Source organism: Xenopus laevis, chromosome 1L (assembly GCF_017654675.1).
Source record: "Xenopus laevis strain J_2021 chromosome 1L, Xenopus_laevis_v10.1, whole genome shotgun sequence".
NCBI classification, from domain to species: domain Eukaryota; kingdom Metazoa; phylum Chordata; class Amphibia; order Anura; family Pipidae; genus Xenopus; species Xenopus laevis.
Window position 1 is genome coordinate 201,017,336 of NC_054371.1, and position 18,997 is coordinate 201,036,332.

Genomic DNA, 18,997 nt, shown 5'->3' on the forward strand with positions numbered 1-18,997 from the left:
GCGCGAACATCGGCTGTTCGCGTCCGCCGCAAGTTCGCGAACGTCGCGCGACGTTCGCGTCAAAATCGTTCGACCATTCGACCATTCGATCGCTAAAATCGAACGATTTTCGTTCGATTCGAACGAAAATCGTTCGATCGAACGATTAAAATCCTTCGATCGTTCGAACTTGTTCGCGCGAACATCGGCTGTTCGCGTCCGCCGCAAGTTCGCGAACGTCGCGCGACGTTCGCGTCAAAATCGTTCGACCATTCGACCATTCGATCGCTAAAATCGAACGATTTTCGTTCGATTCGAACGAAAATCGTTCGATCGAACGATTAAAATCCTTCGATCGTTCGAATCGAACGATTTTCGGATGTTCGAAGTTCGCGAACTGTTCGCGAACTGTTCGCATTTTTTGCCGGTGTTCGCGAACGGCGTTCGCGAACACATTATCGGCGGTTCGCTACATCCCTAACTATGGTCAAGGCAGTTGATATCCCCCTATCTATGGCTATCTTACTGTTATTGTCGCCACCCAATGTTATACTGTGAGATCTAAGCGGAAGAACCCCATTCCTTGTGTTTGTTCTACCAGCTGTATTATTATATTGTCAGAATCTGCTGATTCACCAAAAACCCATCTTTCATTTTCAGCAATTTAGCTAAGCAGGATGAACACCTATAGGCAGATTTATCAAGGGCCGAATTTCGAAGTGGAAAATACTTCGAAATTAGACCATCGAATAGAATCCTCCAACATTCAAATTCGAATTTTGGAGGATTTTATTCATCGTACGATCGTATTCCGAAAGTAGTACGATCGTACGCCGATCGTACTTCGAATCGTACGATTTGAACGATTTTATCGTATGATTGTACGATTTTCCTTTGAAACCAAAAAACTTAGAAAATTGCTCTGGAAGGTCCCCATAGGCTAACATAGCACTTCGGCAGTTTTAAGTTGGCGAAGTATTGAAGTCGAAGTTTTTTAAATAGACAGTACTTTGATTATCGAATGGTTGAATAGTCGAATGATTTTTACTTCGAATCGTTCGAGACGAAGGTCGTAGTAGCCTATCTGATGGTCGAAGTACCCAAAAAATTACTTTTTTAACTTCGAAAATTTACTCGAGCTTAGTAAATCTGCCCCCTAGTGTCTAGTGTCTGTAACATCATTTCCTGTTTCACATCCCCTTCTGAAATCTGCAAAGCAACATTTTTAGCTCCACTAAATATCTGTATTTTTGCATATTTTTTTGTCCCTCTGTAGAGGCAAGCCACTACAGATTCAGATGTCTTGTTGTGTTGTTTTAGCCATAAGAATTATTTTTTAATTTCTTACCTGATTTCAAACCCTTGGGAGTATATAATTACAATAAACAGAATTTTTTTTAAATTATTCAACATCCACATGGATGTAGTTGAGTAACCGTTTTTAAAGGTGTTATTGTATTATTCAGAGATTAATCCTTTATTCCATGAGGACCTTATCTTGTATATTGTCTTATCTAAAAGAGTGTTATTTGGCGTATAGATATTTATTCTGAAAAACCGTTGATGTATCTAGATTTGATACTGAAATAGCCGTGCATAAGCACATCTACCAATAAAGAGCAGATGTATTTCAACTGCATGAATAAGTCTGTAAAAGGTTTGCATCTACATAAAAAGGGGTTATAACAGGCTTTGGGAAATGATTCTCAAAGCCATTCCTCTAAAACTTTGAGAAAATGCTGAGATAAAGTCTAAGTTCCTTTATTAACCTTGTTGGAAACACTACTGTGTTTGTAAAGGAATATTACAAGTTGGCAAGGTATTGTATCTGTTCATCACATACCTTAACCCATGCATTGCTCTCTTTATTGACACTGCTTTGGGGTTTCAATGCAGTTGGTTCAATATTGACTTGTTTTTTTACATTTCAGACTGGGAAACATGATGAAGCCTGGATGATCCTCAAACAAATCCATGACACAAACATGAGAGCTCGTGGTGAGCCTGAAAAAGTCTTCACTGTAAGATCTTACTGCATAAATGTAGCCTATTACACTTGACTTTTGTGTTAATGTGCCATAATCCTCTGTAACATGTAGGACTGGTATTAGTAAAGCACAGGAAGGAGAGGAAAAAGAAAAAGAAGGAGAAAGGCTGTGGTTCCCAAAGAATGGGGTGTCCAGAGCAATGGTTTGAAGGTTCCAGCTTTGGTGGAGATTTGGTGGAGAATGCCCCTTTTTCATTTCTAGATATGTTTTGACAGTTAATTAGCTGGAGTGAACACTTAATAATTGCCTTAGATATTCTTCAAACTTGGCAGAAAACAGCTACATTTTTATATATCTGTAACCCAGTTATGAATCAAGGGGGGCTTGATCATCAAAGGGGGGCTTGAAACAACAAACTCTGAAGGTCACTTTTAAGGAACATGGGAACAATGAAATAACAAGGCACCAGAGAACAGAGAAAATGGAAAATATGAAAAGTTATTGCACAGATGACATCCACCTGTTAAATGGGTGGTTCACTTTTACGTTAACATTTATTATATTATAGAATGGCCAAATTTAAGCAGCTTTTCAATTGGTCTTCATTATTTATTTATAATTTTTTTCATTAGTTGCCTTTTTCTTCTGACTCTTTGCTGCTTTCAAATTAGAGTCACTGTCCCCATTTAAAAACAAATGCCCTGTAAGGCTACAAATGTATTGTTTATAGCTACTTTTTATTATTCATCTTTCTATTCAGGCCTTCTCCGATTCATAGTCTAGTCTCTTATGTAAATTAGTACATGGTTGCTAGAGTAATTTGGAATCTAGCAATGAGAAATTGCAAATTGGAGAGCTGCTGAATAAATAGCTAAATAACTTAAAAACCACAGATATAAAATAAAATCAATTGCAAATTGTCTTAGAATATCACTCTCTACATCATACTAAGAGGCCCATTTATTAAACCATGATTTTTTCTGGTTGGGGTTTTTAGGAGGAAAGCTCTAATTTTTAATTTAAAAAAAATATAACACAAATTTTTTGAGATTTATCATTCCCCAAAAGCTGCTAAAAATCCAAACCGAAAATACATAATCTTAAACCCGTCTAGGTCATGTAGCTTGACATCATGATCTGCAGATCTGCACTGGAAAATCTGAAAAATTCAGGTTTGTTGTCCAATAATCTAAAAGAGTCAAGCTTTCGCATGAAAACTTGAGAAAAACGAGTTTTCAGAACGTCAATCATGCAATCCGATTTGACACTCGATTTTGTCGTGATGTTTTTCAAGAAAAGATGTTGATAAATGAGCTAAAGTTTGGACTCATTTGGGAGTTTGGACTTATTTGTTTTCCAAAAACTTTTAGTAAAATTTAGTTTAAAGGTGAACAACCCCTAACTAGTGATGGGCGAATTTTGACGCCTGTCTTTAAAGTCTATGGGTGTCCGAATAATGTTGACGTGCAATGATTTTGACGTGAACGAATCGAATTTTGCAAACTTTTGCGGCTGTTACGCAAATTTATTCTGCCGCGGCAAACGCAGAAATTCGCTGCAAATACATGCCTGCCGTATTTATTCGCCCATCACTAACCCTGACACCCCCCACTTATACATGCTGATGTAGAATGAGATGTCAGGACCAAACTGCAATAAACTGATAACAAAAAATGATGATATCCTTATAAATATAAATGATTCATATGAAACTGGCTGCCTTTATTTATGGTCTGCTTTCTGCCCATTGTTGACCCTTCCAGTCACTTTCTTTAAGGTCACTTTAGAGGCTGCAAGGGAAACAGTTGCTTTAGGCAGTTAAACAAAGCTGAATCATTGGCCCTGTAGTTTGTTGCCGCTTTCTCATCTGATCTGACATTGCTCTGCCCCCTGATTACCATTGTTATCGTGAGAATGAAAGCGGAAATTAGAAAAAGGAGTGTAGACAAGTGCCAGACATCTATCTGTAACAGTCTGCACAAGATAGGCTGCATGTTCAGCTTTAATTAGGCGAAGCTACACAACCATTGATTTATGCAAGTCTTTATCAGAGAATCTCTGGCTGACACTGCTGGGAAGCTCTCACATCTCTTTATTTATTAATATATTATAGTAGCAGCCATTGAATCCCTTTCCATCATCTTCTGGGCTCAACTATTTAATATGCACTGGTACAATACATAATGTCTTCATGCATATGCAGGTATGGGACCTTTTATCCAGATCTTTTTGTCATTTGGATCGCCATACCTTAAGTCTGCTAAAAAAAAAAATAATTGAAACATTATTTAAACACAAAAGGATTGTTTTGCTCCCAGTAAGGATTAATTATATCTTAATTTGTTTAAAAACAAGGTACTGTTTTTTTTATTACAGAGACAAAAGGAAATCACTTTTAAACATTTTATTTATTTGATTAAAATAGTGTCCATGGAAGATGGCCTTTCTGTACTTCTGAGCTTTTTGGATGACAGGTTTCTGGATAACAGATCCCACATTTGTATATACATATTTTGTCCCAATTAATGCATTCCCGAAGAAAGTAGATTGATGGAAATGTAATTATTTTAGGCATAGAAAAAGATGTTTGAATCAAAGCTGCCATGTTAAAATTTCCTACTTATAATACAAAATTCTGTTAAAGTGGTAGTTCACCTTTTAGCAGTGGTGTAACTATATTTTACTGAGCCCATAACAAATTATTTTCCAAGCCCCCAAAATGTCTAGAGGTTGACCTGTTTTAGCAGTACAGGTATAGGATCCCTTATCTGGAAACCCGATATCCAGAAAGCTCCGAATTACGGAATGGCTGTCTCCCATAGACTCCATTTTATCCAAATAATCCACATTTTTAAAAATGATTTCCTTTTTCTGTGTAATAATAAAACAGTAGCTTGTACATGATCCCAACTAAGATATAATTAATCCTTATTGGAAGCAAAACCAGCCTATTGGGTTTATTTAATGTTTAAATGAATTTCTAGTAGACTTAAGGCATGAAGACCCAAATTACGGAAAGATCCATTATCTGAAAAAACCCAGGTCCCGAGCATTCTGGATAACATGTCCCATACCTGTATTAATTTAAATTGTATATTAATTAGGGTCATATAGGGCCCCTATATCTCCTGGGCCCCCCTGCAGCCGCACGTTCTGCTTCATCTGTAGTTTCCCCCCCTGCCTTTTAGTATTGTATGTTATAAAATGTCCTATTCTTTACAAATTTTAAAGGGATACTGTCATGGGAAAAAAAAATTTTTTCAAAATGAATCAGTTAATAGTGCTGCTCCAGCAGAATTCTGCACTTGAATCCATTTCTCAAAAGAGCAAACAGACTTTTTTATATTCAATTTTGAAATCTGACATGGGGCTAGACATATTGTCAATTTCCCAGCTGCCCCAAGTCATGTGACTTGTGCTCTGACAAAATGTCTAGCCCCATGTCAGATTTCAAAATTGAATATAAAAAAATCTGTTTGCTCTTTTGAGAAATGGATTTCAGTGCAGAATTCTGCTGGAGTTGCACTATTAACTGATGCGTTTTGAAAAAAACATGTTTTCTGATGACAGGATCCCTTTAAGTTTGTCTTCATTTTTAATTTAATAGCATATTTAATTATTTGCCTCCTTCTTCCTCCTCTCTCCTGCTTTCAAATAGGGGTCACTGACCCCAACAACCAAAAAAACTGTTACTCTGTGAGGCTACACTTTTATTGTTATTGCTACTTTTTATTACTTATCTCTCTATTCATCTTTTAATCATACCTTATGATTCATGGGAAATAAATGGAAGGTATTTCTACTAAAATATTTTTTATTAAAACATCCAACCCTTTGCTTTTATTCTCTTATGTAGGTTCAAAGAATTAAGACACCAAAACAAATTGATGAGCTCATTGAAATTGAGTCGGACACGGGAACTTGGTACAAGAGATGCTTCGTCAGAATCCGCACAGAGTTCTATGGAGTAAGTAAATACAGTTGGGCAGGACCTTATATCTAACTTTACCTGCAGAAAACAATTTGTTCATGATCTGGATAAGTAGCAGCCTATTTGTAGGGGTCTCAATTGTTGGTTTTGACTAATTACACAGCTTTTGATTGGCCATAATGGGTTGGCTAGTTACTCACTTTAATCATATGAATGAAGTCATTGGCAGGGAGTTTAGGAGCCACTGTCTGTCTTTAAGTGTCAAAACTGTGGATTTGGTTTGACATTGTAGGATAATGTGAAGATGTTTTTGCAGGTGTGGGGTCCCTCACTACAAGGTTGCTTTTAAGTTACTAAACAGGGAGCATTTATCCTTGGCCTCTAGAATCAGGAGGGTTCTTGGTGGATAATGAACATATCTAGCTGTTGAGTGTTGTATGGGACATTATATTAAGGCTATTAGACACATCAGCTTTCTGGCTAAATAATCACAGTCCCTGTAAAACAGTTGAAGCAACAGTGAAATAAAATTATAACAAAATAAATCCAACAATAATCAAGTAAGACAACTCAACTCCAGGTTATGCCACAGTTACACAGTTACAATGTCTAATCTTTAAGGCTCTTCACACAGGTTAGCAGCAAGTTTTTGATTGGTCAATGTTTATTATACATGATAATGCAGATATTTAGACATTGGACATGCTTCCATTCCACATTTATAGAAGCTGGAGAAAACCCTTGAGCAGTCTGGATCCTCGGATCTGCACACCGCAATGTTCTATACACGGCACAAGCACCTCCAGTTGGTGCAGCGAGATAAGAAACAATTGTGTTTCATTTTATTTGTCCTATGATCCGAGAGCCTGTAAAGTACCCGGCTCAAAATGAGCACAGCTTGATCTGTCCATAAAGAGTTCTAGGCACACATTTACAATGCTAATACCCCAATAACAATAATGCCGAGCAGTTTCTTGTTTCTTATTTGTAGGTGTTATTGAAAAGAATTGTGGATTTTGAGATGTGTTTGTTAATCTTGTAATGTGTGTTTTTCCAGATATGGCTAACGTTTATGAGGTGCTTTGAGTATCCTGTGAAAGACAACACAATCAAACTGACTATAGTATGGCTCACTCTATCATTTGGGTAAGATTTCTTTGATTGATTTGTGTAACGAAATATCTGTTTGAAAACTATCTAGAAATTAGTTTTATTATTACAGAGAAAAAAGAAATAATTTTTAAAAATTTGGAATATTTAGATAAAATGGAGTCTATGGGAGATGGCCTGTCTGTAATTCTGAACTTTCTGGATAATGGGATTCCGGTAATAGATCCCATACCTGTATTACCTATGAAGAATAAGGCCACATTAGTCCCAAATAGTAATGACGGTTTTTTTTTTTCTATGCATAGATTTGTGGTGAAATTCTGCATTTGCTGTCTGTGGATTTTTTAATCGAAACTGCGACAAAGTTTGCAGAGAAAAAAATTAAATAAAAAACTCCCATTCACTTCACTTTGACTTATATGCAACCTCAGCAGTTCTGAGATGCCGGATTTTCGGATTCAGACTTTTTCCTTCCTTGGGGTATAATAAATCCCGAAAAATGTGAGGTTTTTTTTCCACTAAAAATTTGGATATTATGGTAAAAAAACAAGAATTTTTCAGGTTTTTGGCTAAATAACCCCCTAAATGTATGAAGATCCAAATTATGGAAAGATCCATTATCCAGAATAGCTCAGGTCCCGAGCATTCTGGATAAAAGGTCCCATACCTGTACATGATTACTGCTGCAAAAGACAAGACTGGAATGTTATATAAGATGCATAGTATACCCGAGTGAGTTTTTCAGCATCCAAAATGTGCTGAAAAAGTCTACCTCAGCTTATACTCGGGTGAGCGGTACCCGACCCGAGTAGCTGAGATTGCAGTCACTTTTAATCATTCCTATACCAACAGTTCACTTGGGGAGAGACTGCAATATCCCACAATGCCCTCTGCTGGTTATATGAAAGAATAACAGTGCGCCCTCTGTTGGTTATATGAAAGATTAACAGTGACTGCAATATCACACAGCGCCCTCTGTTGGTTATATTAAAGAACAACAGTGACTGCAATATCACACAGCACCCTCTGTTGGTTATGTGAAAGAATAACAGTGCGCCCTCTGTTGGTTATATGAAAGATTAACAGTGACTGCAATATCACACAGCAACCTCTGTTGGTTATATGAAAGAATAACAGTGACTGCAATATCACACAGCGCCCTCTGTTGGTTATATTAAAGAATAACAGTGACTGCAATATCACACAGCACCCTCTGTTGGTTATATGAAAGAATAACAGTGCGCCCTCTGTTGGTTATATGAAAGAATAACAGTGGCTGCAATATCACACAGCAACCTCTGTTGGTTATATTAAAGAATAACAGTGACTGCAATATCACACAGCACCCTCTGTTGGTTATATGAAAGAATAACAGTGCGCCCTCTGTTGGTTATATGAAAGAATAACAGTGACTGCAATATCACACAGCAACCTCTGTTGGTTATATGAAAGAATAACAGTGACTGCAATATCACACAGCGCCATCTGTTGGTTGTATGGAAGAATAACAGTGACTGCAATATCACACAGTGCCCTCTGTTGGTTATATGAAAGTTTAACAGTGACTGCAATATCACACATCGCCCTCTGTTGGTTATATGAAAGAATAACAGTGATGGCAATATCAAACAGCACCCTCTGTTGGTTATATGAAAGATTAACAGTGACTGCAATATCACACAGCGCCCTCTGTTGGTTGTATGAAGGATTAACAGTGACTGCAATATCACACAGCGCCCTCTGTTGGTTATATGAAAGATTAACAGTGATGGCAATATCAAACAGCACCCTCTGCACATGGTAGTGGGACAGTGGGACAATGCACACAGTAATCCGTTTGGCAATTCTCTGTCACCATCAACTTTGCAAAGAAGTCTGGTTGATCGCTGGGGGGGTCGCTTTGGCAGAATATGCGCTGCTGGGAGACAGGGATGTAGTTGTGTCTAGGCTTATACTAGAGTCAATAAGTTTTCCCAGTTTTCATAGGTAAAATTAGGTACCTCGGCTTATACTCGGGTCGGCTTATACTTGAGTATATACGGTACTCTGTTGCTCTTGCTAGTTCTGGTATTTGCTTCTCTACTTTTTGAAAGCAAGCATCTTATTGGCTGCTGTAGGCTACCAGAATATGTCTATACATTGCCCCTTCCTCCCTGAGAGTCATTTGCCCATAGACAATTCTTCTAAATTGAGTTTCCAGTTCAAGTAAATGAATTTTTTTCTTTTTTTGTAAAGGTACTACGGTTTATCAGTCTGGTTCTCCGACGTTATTAAACACCTTCAGTCGGACGAATATGCTTTACGGGTGAAACATTTTAACAGGAGCATGATCTCAGACTACAAATTCAACTACACTTTAGAAAATCAGATTCATAAGAATGCAGTGTTCATCAATGACAGGTACGTCCATCATGCGTTACATCTCATGGTTACAATGTATTGGCTTTAGTGATTCACTTGCAGTTGCAAATGTCAGTTATTTTGGAGGCAAATCGATATTTTTAATATGGAACGGGCCATAACCTTGACTGAGCATAATTAATTTCAGAGCAGATACTGAAGAAAACTCAACAAATTAGATGATAATCAGAAGAGGCTTTTACAGATAAATCCATATTACATGGAATAGATTGTTTGTGCATAGAATGTTATATAACTGTAACTCTTAGCAATGCTACACTCCATCTTGCAGAAATATAGTCACATTTCAATCCTTTAAGGGTCATTAAGAACACAGCAAAGTGAAGTATGATCACGCTAAAAAGGTTGCAAAGTTTGTGTTTATTGAGTGTTTATTGAGGTACTTGAAAGGTCCAAATACGCTCCTTGCATTTCCATATTGTTGAGCTAAATTGCATTGCATCCATCATGCCTACTATGCTGAACTGCGTATAAGTGCGCCTAATGACATAGGGGAACCCTGAGGCTCAGGGCACACAGGCAGATTCGGGGAGATTAGTCGCCCAGCAACAAATCTCCTCTTCTTCAGAGCGACTACCCCCCCCCCGAACTGCCTTCCCGCCGGCTTAAATGGCGGGATGGCACTCGGAGCAATTCGTTTTTCAGTTTTCTCATCAGGCAACTTTAGGCGACTTTGGAAAACTAATCATTCCGGGTGCCATCCCGCCATCGATTTACATTTAAGCCGGCGGGAAGGCAGGGGAGGCAGTTCGGGGAGATTAGTCACCCCGAAGAAAAGGAGATTTGTCGCCACACGATCTGTGTGCCCTGACCCTAAAGCTACTACAGGGAACCCTGGAATGGCAGTACCATCAGGATTCCCCAATGTGTTTGGAATTACACAGCAGGCTTGTGTCAAATGAATCACACACTAATGTCAACTTTGAAAATGTTTGCTACAACTTGCACTTAATTTGCGCAATTGTATCGTTTTGACATGTCAGACTCAATTTTCTGTATGGCTGCAATTAAGCTGCAATCCTGGGGGAAATGCTGCATTGTGGGTAAAATAAATCCATTTTTTTCCAAACAACCACACTGCTCTGCGTTTGGAAATGGCCCTTATTGCCTAGGTTTTACTGCCTGTAGCTTATCTAAAGGCCAAGGATAAGCAGACACATTCTCCAACATTTATATAAGATCATTTAAATTATTCTCCAGCATTAATATAAGAACATGTATATCATTTTTCCTCATATATTTCATTCTGACTGCTGCTGTTTTCCACCTGAGAACAGTGGTGGAAATAAAATGTTGCAGGACATGGGAAAGGTAAATAAACATGTTTTTCCATAGTGCCTCCTAAGACTAAAGACTATGGGCAGGTGGTTACATTGGGATTATTTGCTTTCCAAATGAAACAAGATAACCTGCCATCTGACATTATTGCTTGGCCATGTTGTGCTTAGGGAATATCCACCCAACGGTTTCACAAACATCCCATCTGTCATTCTGCTCCTGTACGTTGCTTAATAGTTCCAACCTGGCCCACTCAACTCAGCATTTAATCCCTTGAAAGAAGTCATGTAGCGTGACTATAGCCAATACAGAGGTGGGGAGAAGTCTTAATAAAAACAACTGTTTTTTTCCAACAGGTTCATATCAATGAAGTTAAAGTCTGTTGTCTTCCAAGACTCTCTGTTTGAAAAATGCTACTTTGAAGATGTGACTTCCATCAACACTTACTTTAGGAATTGTACCATCATAGATACCCATTTTGTCAACACAGGTGCGAGCTTTGTTTAAGTGCCAGCTGATGCATGTTTAATACCTAGATGGTCAGATATTGAGCAGTTTGGTTGTCCACATGGATGGTCAATTGGGTTTTTCATTTTTGCTCGGGCTAAGAGTCCAAGTGTATTTATCAAAAAGTGAAGTTAGAGATCACCATAGTCCACTAGAGTGAAATACCACCTCTCTACATTCATTTCTATGGGATGTTTAAAAGCGTATTTATCAAAGGATGCACTTTCACTTTCACCCTTTGATAAATACGCTTTTAAAAAACCCATAGAAATTAATGGAGAGAGGCGGTATATGATTATAGCGGACTGTGGTGATATCTAACTTCACTCTTTGATAAATATACCCCCAAAGATTAGATCTGATGAAAAGTGGGGACGAGCTGCAACTTCCAAACAGCTCCCGAAAAGAGAGCATCTTACTTGCAGGATGGTTTGGACATGCCCAATATATCCACCTTTCTGTGCAGAGAGCAACTGTAAAATGGCCAGCACGGAGGCACCCATATGTAATAAACGTTCATAAAATCTATACACTCATATTACACAAAGAATATATTCGAATTATAATTCATTTAGTTACATAAAAACACTGATGTGTTAAAGTATTTACAGATTATTATCAGAATAGATATTTAAAGGGTGGAGCGTCTTTTTTTTAAATTTTTATCAGAAACTCAATAAAAAGAAATTCACCATTCAAGGGTGTCACCAATAATAATCCAACATACCCACAAATAGCATCCACTGACTCTACCTTTATATCCAACTAATACCAAACCAAAGCTAAACTCTAATTTATATATTCAGATTTTTGCAAATTAAAAATGATTGCATTCAGTTGTCCAACAATTATTCACTTCACGGCATTATTTGTGAAGCCTCAAAACAAATGAGTTCTCAGAGTACTCTTTATAGAAAAATACGTTTGTGAGCAGAAGAGAGTTGTCTGACATTCCCCTGGTCAGTTCTAAGTAAAGCAACATCAAGACTTTGCTTTTTTCCACACACTTTATTTTCTACCGACTGTATCAACTCATCCATCCAGAAACAGTAGAACAGATAAGGAAAGGAAATACAATGCGTAAAATACAGGAATATAGTGACACCTTGTGGCTGTTGATAAAATTTGAACATTGTTCCTTTCCTGAAGCTGCGCAAGTCCCTTCTGGAATTGGAAACTGAAATGCATCTATGGAAGTAACTCTGCCCGAGGATTCCCACCCTAGGAACCACAAGTCAATAATGTATATTGCTGTCTGTCTGTAGGAACATGCCTCTGTAACCACATTCTATGAAAACAGTTCAATGACTAACACAAAACATTTTCCTGTGTAGTCGTGTTGCTTTCCAGGGTAGAGGCTTTCAGATGCCTTTTTTTGATGCCTTCACCTATCTCTCCTGAGACAATATTTGGGGGCACATTTACTTAGCCCGAGTGAAGGAATAGAAGAAAAAATACTTCGAATTTCGAACGTTTTTTTGGGCTACTTTGACCATCGAATTGGCTACTTCGACCTTCGACTACGACTTCGATTCGAAGCATTCAAACTAAAAATTGTTCGACTATTCGACCATTCGATAGTCGAAGTACTGTCTCTTTAAAAAAATTCGACCCCCTACTTCGCCAAGTAAAACCTACCGAACCTCAATGTTAGCCTATGGGGAAGGTCCCCATAGACTTTCTAAGCTTTTTTTGATCGAAGGAATTTCGTTCGATCGATGGATTCAAATCCTTCAAATAGTTTGATTCGAAGGATTTAATAGTTCGATCGAACGATTAGCGCTAAATCCTTCGACTTCGATATTCAAAGTCGAAGGATTTAACTTCGACAGTCGAATATCGAGGGTTAATTAACCCTAGGTATTCGACCCTAAGTAAATCTGCCCCTTGGTGTTGATACTTGCTGTTCAAGGTTACTCCACTTATCTTTTTAGAAATAGGCATGAAATCAAATTCACCTAATTTTTAATTTTTTAAAAATGTAATGTAATGTAATTAAGCCAAGCAAATGAAGCATGTACACTGTGCCTGTTAAAATAATCCATTTATTAATGAACCATTAGCATTCAGGCAGTGACTATGTTTCTTGCTCGCTTTCATTCTTCTCTAAAAAGACTCCAATTCCTGAGTTCCTGGTTGCTATTATGTGTTACAGGGGACATATGAGAATCTGTCAGCATCTTTCTCTTCTCTTATATGGCAGATAGATATGTGTCTTAAGCTCGGCGGAAGCTAAAGGGACAACTAAACCACCTTGAATTTCCTTTTATGTATACGTGATTAAAATATAAAAAGGAAGGAATAGCAAAAGTTCTTATGTAGGGCCTCCCTGGTTTATTATAAAAGTGTTATTGTCTCTAGGGTTCTGCCTTGTTCCTTGTCCCCATCTCCCCCTATAGTTTTATAATTCTTTACTAACCAGGATTATGGCACAACACATTACGGCCTCTGATCTGACCAGTTGAAAAAGCAGAGTTATGCTAAAGACCAGCAACAACAGAAAATACCCCTTAACTTTACTCATGCCCTGTACAAAGGAATGCATTGAAACTGGGGTTAGGAGTAGTAACACCGTGTACAATGTGCTTATCACAATGCAAAATGTTAGGGTTGCCATTTTTTGTGGGCATATGGTCTGGACAGGGGGTATAGGGTATGAGGTAGGATGGTGCAATGATGATGCATAGGCGTGGGCTGGTTACATCAGGGGTGGGCTGGTGATGTCAAAGGGCAGGGTTATGAGGCAATGGCTCATGACTGGTAGAACTTCCATCAGTCAGGGCAGAGTTCTGTCTGATTTTGACTTATGAAATCCAGTTTTGAACCAAACACCCCATGTAAAAATTATACTGTCCAGTTCAAAACCAGACACGTGACAACCCTTTTAAAGGAGTAGTTTACCTTTGAATTAACTTTTGGTATGTTGTGGAGAGTGATATTTTGAGACAATTTGCAATTGGTTTTCATTTTTTATTATTTACGTTTTTTGAGTTATTCAGCTTTTATTGAGCAGCTCTCCAGTTTGTAATTTCAGCAGTTTGCTAGGGTCCAAATTACCCTAGCAACCATGGATTTATTTGAATAAGAGACTGCAATATGAATAGGAGAGGGTCTGATGAGTAATAAAATGATAACAATACATTTGTAGCCTTACAGAGCATTTGTATTTTTAAACTGAGTCACTGACCCCCATTTGAAACCAAAAAATTAAAAAACTATAAAAAAGGAAAAATGAAGTGCAATTTGGCAGCTTTCACTCAATAGACAAATGCCTTTTTTCAACCAATGTTACTATGTACTTAATATCCTTCAGCCTAGCCATAAAAACATCAGAAAATACCTGTCCACTGGTCCATGTTGATAAAATATTTAAAAGAAAACTTTACCCCGAACAATATACAGTAGGTCTCTACAAAAATATATTTCATAAAGCAGGTCATATGTAAAACTATGCTTCATCTTTATAAACCATTTTCATAAAAACTTTTTTGGTAGTATGTGCTATTGAGTAATCCTAAATAGAAAATTAATATTTTAAGTATTAAGGGCCGTCCCCTGGAATCATACAAACAAAACAATGGAGCTCATACATGTTAGGTCACATCAGCCAATTGATGAACAAAGTATTTTACTCCCACACTTCCTGTTACAGATGGAGCTGCAGTATTTTTGGTCAGGGGATCTCTAAAGCAGCACACAGACTCAATGGAAATGATGTAAAAGGGAAATATTTACTGATGATTATATTCTAGTTTGGGAAGTTTCTTTAATAGGCCATTTAATTTGATATAAACTGTTTAAAGTTTTCCATTAAATAGCATAAGCCCCAAAGAAAGACACTTTTCCCTGGGAAAAAGCTGAATATCTGCTACACTGACCTGGCATATGGATAGGATATGGGGACTAATGTTTCCATTTCATTTTCTGCAGATCTAGAGAAATACAAGTTCACCGACAGTGAAATGATAAACTGCACATTCCTCCTTCCCAAAATCGGCTGCCAGATCACCTTTGATGATGATTACAGCGCCTACTGGATCTATTTTGTTAACTTCCTTGGAACCTTAGCAGTTCTTCCGGGCAACATAGTCTCTGCTCTACTGATGGACAAGATCGGGAGACTAACAATGTTGGGTAGGTTTATGGCTGTATTCTCGTCTAGACTTGGTATATTGGTGTGGTAAGCTTATGGTTTTTGTGTAGGTGCTTTTCATCAAGGTTTCCCCTGGGTGTGTAAATTCTTGTTGTTTTCATAAAATTATGGTTAAATAGAATTTACTCTTTTATCACTAGATGGCAGCAGCTTCTAGGGCTGGTCTTAGGTTTTTCCCCTAGGAAAAGGACTGGACTCTGGAGTCTGTATAAGGACTTGAGAAAGAGGAAGGCCACATTGGTCTGATATAATATCAAGGGTGTACAACGTGGGGTCCCAAAAGCATAGCGCTTCACCTGGCAAGGCCTGAGTAGAAGTTGGATTTATATAGGACTGTTTAGTAGAGGTTGGACCAGCTGTTATTTGGCTGAACCCATGAATCATGAGCTAACGCCTGGGCAGGTATTACAGCTGTAATTTTAAAATTTCCACACCTTTCCTTCCTGCTCAGCTGTTTTGATACTGTCCATTCACCTCACATCCAGGTCACAATCCCTGTTTCCAACCCACCAAATTGCCTTCCTGGATCTGCCCAGTCCCAGTGACATCACCACTGTGCTGTGTGACATCACAAACCTGCCCCTTAGAAAGGCTTTACCAACTGCAGAGTTCACACAACTCTTTATGATAACAGAAAAGACTTGAATTTTACACTTCCATATGAACGCAAAAAAGTCTGTCAATCACAGGAAGCAGTGACAGACCAGAATGTAGACTTGCTGTCTGGCTAATGGTATTGCTGTCTTGTGACTAGGATCCAACAAGGACAAGATAAAAAGGGACTCAGTAAGAGACCCACGTAATATATACAACATAGTGCAATGAACACAGTGCAAGTAGCAATATAACAATGTACAGTGGTGCGTCCTTGCTAACTAATATGTAGCAGAGGGACACAGTCAAATACTGATCAGTTACCTAATTATTGATTTTGAGGGATCCAGTTCCTATATTACAAATCCCTATACCTATCTTGATTTCAACGTAGAAGTAGGAAAAACTGTTAAAATGAAGTAAAATTATAACTCTCACCCTAAATCACTTTCTGTCACTGTCTTTTCAGGAGGCTCTATGGTACTTTCTGGCATCAGCTGTTTCCTTTTGTGGTTCGGTACCAGTGAGTCTATGATGGTGGGCATGCTGTGTGTGTACAATGGGCTGACTATTTCAGCATGGAACTCTCTTGATGTGATCACTGTGGAACTCTACCCTACAGATAAAAGGTACACTGAAATACATCTGAGTTTTACAAGTTCCTTTCAGAACGAAACCCATAGCTGAGTTTTGCTAGACCATGCTCTAACCCTACTGGATATTAGTTGGTCTGTCCAAACTACAGTTTACCTGCTGATGGCCCTTCTCTGCCAGTGGATGGAGCATCAGCAGATGCAGAAATAATAATAGCTCCAACTCCTTCTCACGACCTTTATATCTGTTTTTTTTTTTTTTGCCCATAAGCCCATATTTATTTAACAATGGTGTTTGCCCTTCAGTGTAGATGGCCCAGTCACATAGTAAACTTCCTCAGGTCCACCAGTGTAGTCCACCTTAAGTCCTCTCTCTGAGTCTTAAACTGGCCGTATATGTACTAATAAGATCATTTTGTATGATTTTCAAATTCAGTGTAGGGTGGACAATCCCAACCAATATCTTTGCTCATCAATCAAAACATAACCAAAAATTCTTTGAAGCAGGCACTCAAATGAAGGCAATCTTCCACCAGGTTATTAAATCAAAGTAAAATGATTTTTTGTGTCCACAGCCTAGGCTTTTTTACTTCGATTAAATAACCTGGTGGAAGATTGCCTTCATTTGAGTGCCTGCTTCTAAGAATTTTTGGTTTGTCTGCTCTCTGTGCTGAGGGTTAAGGGCAATGCACTTGGGCCACTTCCCTGATGTGGTGAGTAACCATCTTACTATATTGAGACCCCTTTTCAAGATTCCTTACATCAATCAAGACATGTTTTGAAAATTTAATCTGCCAATGGCCAGAGATCTTCTCATTTGGTCTTCACACTGTGGTCCTATGTAAATCCATTGGACGAGGACCACCTTAATGAGCCAATGAGAATGGTGGGATATATCTAGCTATATTTGGCCAGTTATCAGTCAGGCGGGTCCTTAGGAGGCCCCATACATAGAGAATTAACTGTTTACTCAATCTGGGGGTCAAAAACAAATATTCAGGCTAATACAAATCCAGACCAAGTAGAAAGCAGATTATTAAATAGAATATAGTTTATTGTAACATCTTGACATCCTCACAGCTACCCTAAAAATGTCCCTAAGCACCCATCTCAGCTACCCCTAATGTCTACTGTCCCATCGTTTTTCACTTTACTTTTTTTTGTCTCTTACAGGGCAACTGGATTCGGATTTTTGAATGCCCTTTGTAAAGGATCTGCAGTTCTTGGAAACCTGATATTTGGCTCTCTTGTTGGAATCACCAAAGTCATTCCAATTCTGTTAGCCTCTGCTGTGCTCGTTGGAGGGGGCTTAGTGGGACTCCGACTCCCTGATACAAGGAATCAGGTCTTGATGTAATTGGGAAGTAAAGCCATCAAGCATTTTTTTCTGTATTCTCTGCCAATGATAAACCGATCTGAATACAAACTTCAAATCCTCACCAAGAAGCCCTGTCATACTTGTCCTGTCACCCTCAGTGTACTAGTCCCCACTGTCACACTTAGTTTCACACCCTCGCTGTCACACTCAGTGTACGTGTCCACACCCTCACTGTGTTAAATATTTAGAAAAATTCTTATCAGCTTGTTTGGTCTATGAATGATTTGCTTTATAGAATCCGGTTTGCAGAGAACATATGAACATAGGGATGGTTTATACATTGATTTGCTTTTCTTATAATGTCATTTCTAAGTATAAGATACATTTGTAAAGCTGCCCTTGATTTTGTGGGAGCCACAACACTGTTTTTAGACTGCTAATATCATGAATTTGTAACAGAAGAATTAAGCTATTGAACAGAGAAAAGTCACCTGTTTCTCCGCTCAGATCAAGAGTAAAATGACAACTTTTTTCATCAACTTTCATCAAATTTTCTACCAACTGTTTCTTGTCGACAAAACTGAACAAAAGGCAGAGTTGTTGTATTAGCTGTGTAAAAACTGCTAAAATCTTAACATCACTAAGAAATTTTACATTTGTTTTGATGGTTTACATTTATTTTAAATTAACTGTTAAGACAGCATATATTACAGCCTCTAGGAAGGTATTGTGCCTCTGTGATAACAGGTGTAATAGGGTAAGCTGCTGCCTGTAGTAGAAGTGGGGATAATAGTCTCTGGGAATGGACTGTGGCTGTGGTATAGCAGGTATAGTAGAGAGAGACAGTGCCTATAGTAGCAGTGGGATAATAGTCTCTGGGAAGGGAGTGTGACTGTGGGATAGCAAGTATAGTATGGAGAGATGGTGCCTATAGTAGCAGTGGGATAATAGTCTCTGGGAAGGGAATGTGACTGTGGGATAGCAGGTATAGTAGGGAGAGATGGTGCCTATAGTAGCAGTGGGATAATAGTCTCTGGGAAGAGACTGTGGATAGCAGGTATAGTAGGGAGAGATGGTGCTTATAGTTACAGTGGAGTAATAGTCTCTGGGAAGGGACTGTGGCTG

General features: G+C 38.3%; 1 protein-coding gene across 1 annotated transcript in view; it reads left to right on the forward strand.

Annotated features, from left to right (window-relative positions):
- sv2c.L (synaptic vesicle glycoprotein 2C L homeolog) overlaps positions 1-18,726 on the forward strand; it is a 111,488-nt gene extending 92,762 nt beyond the window's left edge. Inside the window, exons 6-13 of the mRNA XM_018265337.2 lie at positions 1,911-2,000; positions 5,824-5,934; positions 6,956-7,044; positions 9,244-9,408; positions 11,064-11,197; positions 15,145-15,348; positions 16,431-16,590; positions 17,728-18,726. Coding sequence (XP_018120826.1) covers positions 1,911-2,000; positions 5,824-5,934; positions 6,956-7,044; positions 9,244-9,408; positions 11,064-11,197; positions 15,145-15,348; positions 16,431-16,590; positions 17,728-17,911 — 1,137 coding nt within the window. The 3' untranslated portion in view covers positions 17,912-18,726. The remainder of the gene's footprint in view (positions 1-1,910; positions 2,001-5,823; positions 5,935-6,955; positions 7,045-9,243; positions 9,409-11,063; positions 11,198-15,144; positions 15,349-16,430; positions 16,591-17,727) is intronic.
- The last annotated feature ends 271 nt before the right edge of the window (positions 18,727-18,997 follow it).